The sequence below is a fragment of the Hipposideros armiger genome, unplaced genomic scaffold, assembly GCF_001890085.2.
Source record: "Hipposideros armiger isolate ML-2016 unplaced genomic scaffold, ASM189008v1 scaffold_1283, whole genome shotgun sequence".
NCBI classification, from domain to species: Eukaryota; Metazoa; Chordata; class Mammalia; order Chiroptera; family Hipposideridae; genus Hipposideros; species Hipposideros armiger.
In genome coordinates this window covers 31,053-34,786 of record NW_017732633.1, presented here as the reverse complement: position 1 = coordinate 34,786, position 3,734 = coordinate 31,053, and the positions used below count along the sequence as shown (strand labels likewise).

General features: G+C 42.8%; 1 protein-coding gene across 1 annotated transcript in view; it reads left to right on the top strand.

Moving 5' to 3' along the window:
- Positions 1 to 3,734, top strand: part of LRP2 (LDL receptor related protein 2) — a 242,363-nt gene that overhangs the window by 209,180 nt on the left and 29,449 nt on the right. Inside the window, exon 55 of the mRNA XM_019633298.1 lies at positions 475 to 597. Coding sequence (XP_019488843.1) covers positions 475 to 597 — 123 coding nt within the window. The remainder of the gene's footprint in view (positions 1 to 474; positions 598 to 3,734) is intronic.

Genomic DNA, 3,734 nt, shown 5'->3' with positions numbered 1-3,734 from the left:
TGATGGCCTTCCAGCCTCATGGCCACCATTGCCCTCACTCTGTGCTCCAGCCACAGAGACCATTTATTCAGGCCCAAAAGCCTGCCATGCACCTTTCTGACTTAGAATCCTCCCATGTGAAGCCTCTTCCCCAGATTTGTATCAGGTATCCCTTGCTAGATGCTTTCATAGCATGTCTCCTTTGTGGCTCTGATCATAGTTGTAGTTGAATGGTTAATGTGTAAAGTCCATTTCTCTGCTAGAATGAGAGTTCCATGAGGACAAGGACTGTCTTTCTTGTTCCCCATTGGATCTGATGCCTAGCACATTGCCATGGTGTGTACTAGATACTCAGGATGTATGTCTCCATTGGTTAATCTAATGAGCAAATGAATGGATCAATCAAGCAAGCTTGGTGCTGGCATAGGAGTGTTTTAGATATTGACACATGTTCTACTCTTAATCTGTACTTTTGTTTTTCCATTTTTGTTTTAGTGAGTGTTCCCTGTGAGTCACCGTACCGTTTCCGGTGTGACAACAATCGCTGTATTTATAGTCACGAGGTGTGCAACCGTGTGGACGACTGTGGAGATGGAAGTGATGAGAAAGAGGAAAACTGTAAGCAAAAGTCAAAAGGGAGAAGGAAAATCTAAGGGCCGTAGAATGTCTGCAGTTTGCAAAATGTACCTCTGGGATTTCAGTTTGTTCTATAGAGGTTTGAGCTATACCTTCGATGATAGATTGATGCTGACAATTGTTTACCTGACCCTAGAAACACGTGTATTAATCAGATGCAACCCTTTTCTGCTTATTTCTATCCCTTTTGAGTGAGAGGTTGGCAAGTCCCTTAATTTTTTAGTCTTTGTTTAAACATTCAGTATGTTTTTATTTCTTCTTTTCTCTTAAGAAAATGAGAACAAACACTAAATACTGATTGAGTCACATTTCAAAATTTAATGGTTTATTTGTTTTTGAAGATGAGGTTTGGTCACTCTTCAGCCTAGGTTACTAATTGGTAACCTAGGGATGTACACTTCTCCACACTTAGCTGAAAAGATCATGTTAAGTAAGGCAACATTGGTGGTAGCTTATCTAACACCCTTCTTTGAAATGAAAGTTTATTTCCCAGAAGAGAAAAATGATGGATTATTTTAAGATAAGTTTCAAACTGGCTGCATTTAGTGTTTTAGATGTTGAAAAATCTGCCCTTTTCCACTGTGAGAATGCTTTAGAATCTATTCACTGAGAGAGGGAAGAGTTGATGAAGTTTTTGGGCAATTTAATTTATCTAGAAAAAAATCAGCGAGGAAAAGTATTTTCCCTGACTCCAGTTACTTTTTTTCCAGATAAAAGGATATTATCTGGAAAAATTTAGGTAAATGCCTAATTTTTCTAGTTTCCATCCCTTGTATTGATGTGGTGTTGCAATGCTCATTGCCTCCTTCCATCGCAGAGGGAGGGTATGGTAGGGAGGGCTTTGACTTTATAGCAGTGTTCAGGTTTGTACCCCCACCCGCCTTTTTTGGGCGGAAATGAACCTGTGGTTAATATGTTTCTTTGAGGCATAACACAAAAGGATGAAAACCCAGAAATAAAGCATTTACAAATTTTTTGAACAGGTTTCCCCTTCTCCTATTCTCTTCGCATTTCCCCTACTACTAATGCCATTTTCAAATGGAGCCAGACATTTGTAGCACGTGGTTAAATCCCAGAGTGGAAAAAAGAGGTAGTAAACTACTTTTATTCTTCCCAAGGAGCAGGATGTTAGTCAGAGGAATCACTGCTAGCCATTACTATAAGCAACATTTCAATGGCTTAAACAGCAGAGGTTTATTTTTCATTTATGTAAAGTTCGATGGAGGTCAAGCAGCCCTCCTCCATCCAGCAGTTATGCCATCTGGTTGCTGGGCAGAGAAGAGAAAAATGGAGAAGGCACAAGGTTCTTAACTCCCTAGGCCTGGACGTGACATGTCACATGGCCCCAATCTAACTGCACGGGAGCCCAGGACATGCAGGGAAGTGCACAGGTAACTGTTACCACCATAATTTACCCTGTGTCACTAGAAACCCCTTTCTGCTTTTCTTTCGCCACGTAGAGCACCCTTAACCCTTCCCCAGGGGACAGAACTCACAATCCCATCCAGGAACTGAAATCCAGGCACTCCAGGTGATGGGCAGTATTCACGCCGTCAGTTCCAAATGTGATTCCTCTTGGTCTGAACACCCATAAACAAACAGACTAGTTTTATTTGTGCCACCCACCCCCTGACTCCCAGTAAATAGTGCTAGAACAGGAGAAGCATAATAGAAATAAACATTCCCATTAAAGAAAGACTTAGAGGGGCCGGCTGAGTAGCTCAGTTGGTTAAGAGCTTGCTCAAGCGTTTGAGCTCTGAGCAACAGCGGTTCGATGCCTGGCCTGAGCTGAGCAGCTGCTGAGCTGACAACAGGCGGCAGGATGGCTCAGCTAAAAAAAAAGAAAGACTTAGAGACGCATTGCAACACCAGTCTTAACAATCCTGAAATACCACTGGACTAGGGTGACACACTGGCCCAGGACGATCCTGATTTATGTCTGTTGCGCTGGTGGAATTATGAATAGTGCCCCTTTCACTTTCAAAAGCATACTGGCTTGGAGAGTCGATTATTTGGTGCCCTGGGCAGACATTGTGAAGCCTCCTATTATGGACAGTGAAGAAGAGTCATTGATGAGGCCTTGACTCTGCTCTGGAAGGAACACCTGTGTCCCTTGTTCCTCACTGACTCTGCCTCCCTGTCTGTTTTCCTCTTCAAATGAAGAGGAAACGGGAATACGCCCAGCTTTCTCAGCCCACTTCCTGTTTGTAAAAGGTGGGGGCCAAAGAGCTTTTTAAAAGTCTCAATCACAGTATTTCAGTTTATTTGGCCATATATTTTTCTCAGAAACTGAGCAGGCTTTGAATCTATTTGTTTCCAGTCAGTTCTAAAGGTCGATAAACCTCACTCAGTGTTCCTTTTGAGACATAGTTCTTGAATCTGCTTTATTTCTTTGCTTTGTTTCCCTCACGCACCTTTGTCTCAACTGTTTGTCAGTTACATTCAGGCCATCTAGAAAAGTAGACGGGCAGTCATTTCATCCAGCTAAGAGGTTTTACTGGGCCTTTGTGTCTCAAAGCCTTTTAAACTTCAGACTCTCACTGTTTGGGATCTAAATGCAGTCGGCTTTTCCCACACTGCAAATTTCCAGGCTTTACTTTCTTTCATTTCTGATTGTAAATCAGCCAGTTCTTCTCTGAGCTTATCTGCTTCTTATACTACCTTGCCAAACTCAGGTAATGGCAAGCAATGCACATCACTAACTCTGTGTGTTCTAACCTCTTTTCTGAGACTGACAAGTTCAGTCAGCCTGGCTGGCCTGCCTTCCGGCTTTTCCAAGGTGACAGCTTTACCAAATGCTTTGCCGTTGCATAACATAGGCCTCCATCTTTCCTGCCTCTAGCACCTGTTTCCTCATTGTTTGCCTCCTGACTGTGAAGCCAATGCCAAATATTTTAGGTTTTTGTTATGAAAGCACACTGCCTCTGTATTATTCAGGGTAATTAATATGAGCTGTCACAACCAACAAATCCCAAACTTTCAGTGGTGTGACAACAATGATTTATCTCTCAGTCATGTAAATACTAGTGCAGGTTACACAGCCCTCCTCCGTCTTGTAGCGAAACCACCTGAATCATGTGGCTTCCAAGGTCGCCAAAGCGGGGGTGGGGAGGGGGGGG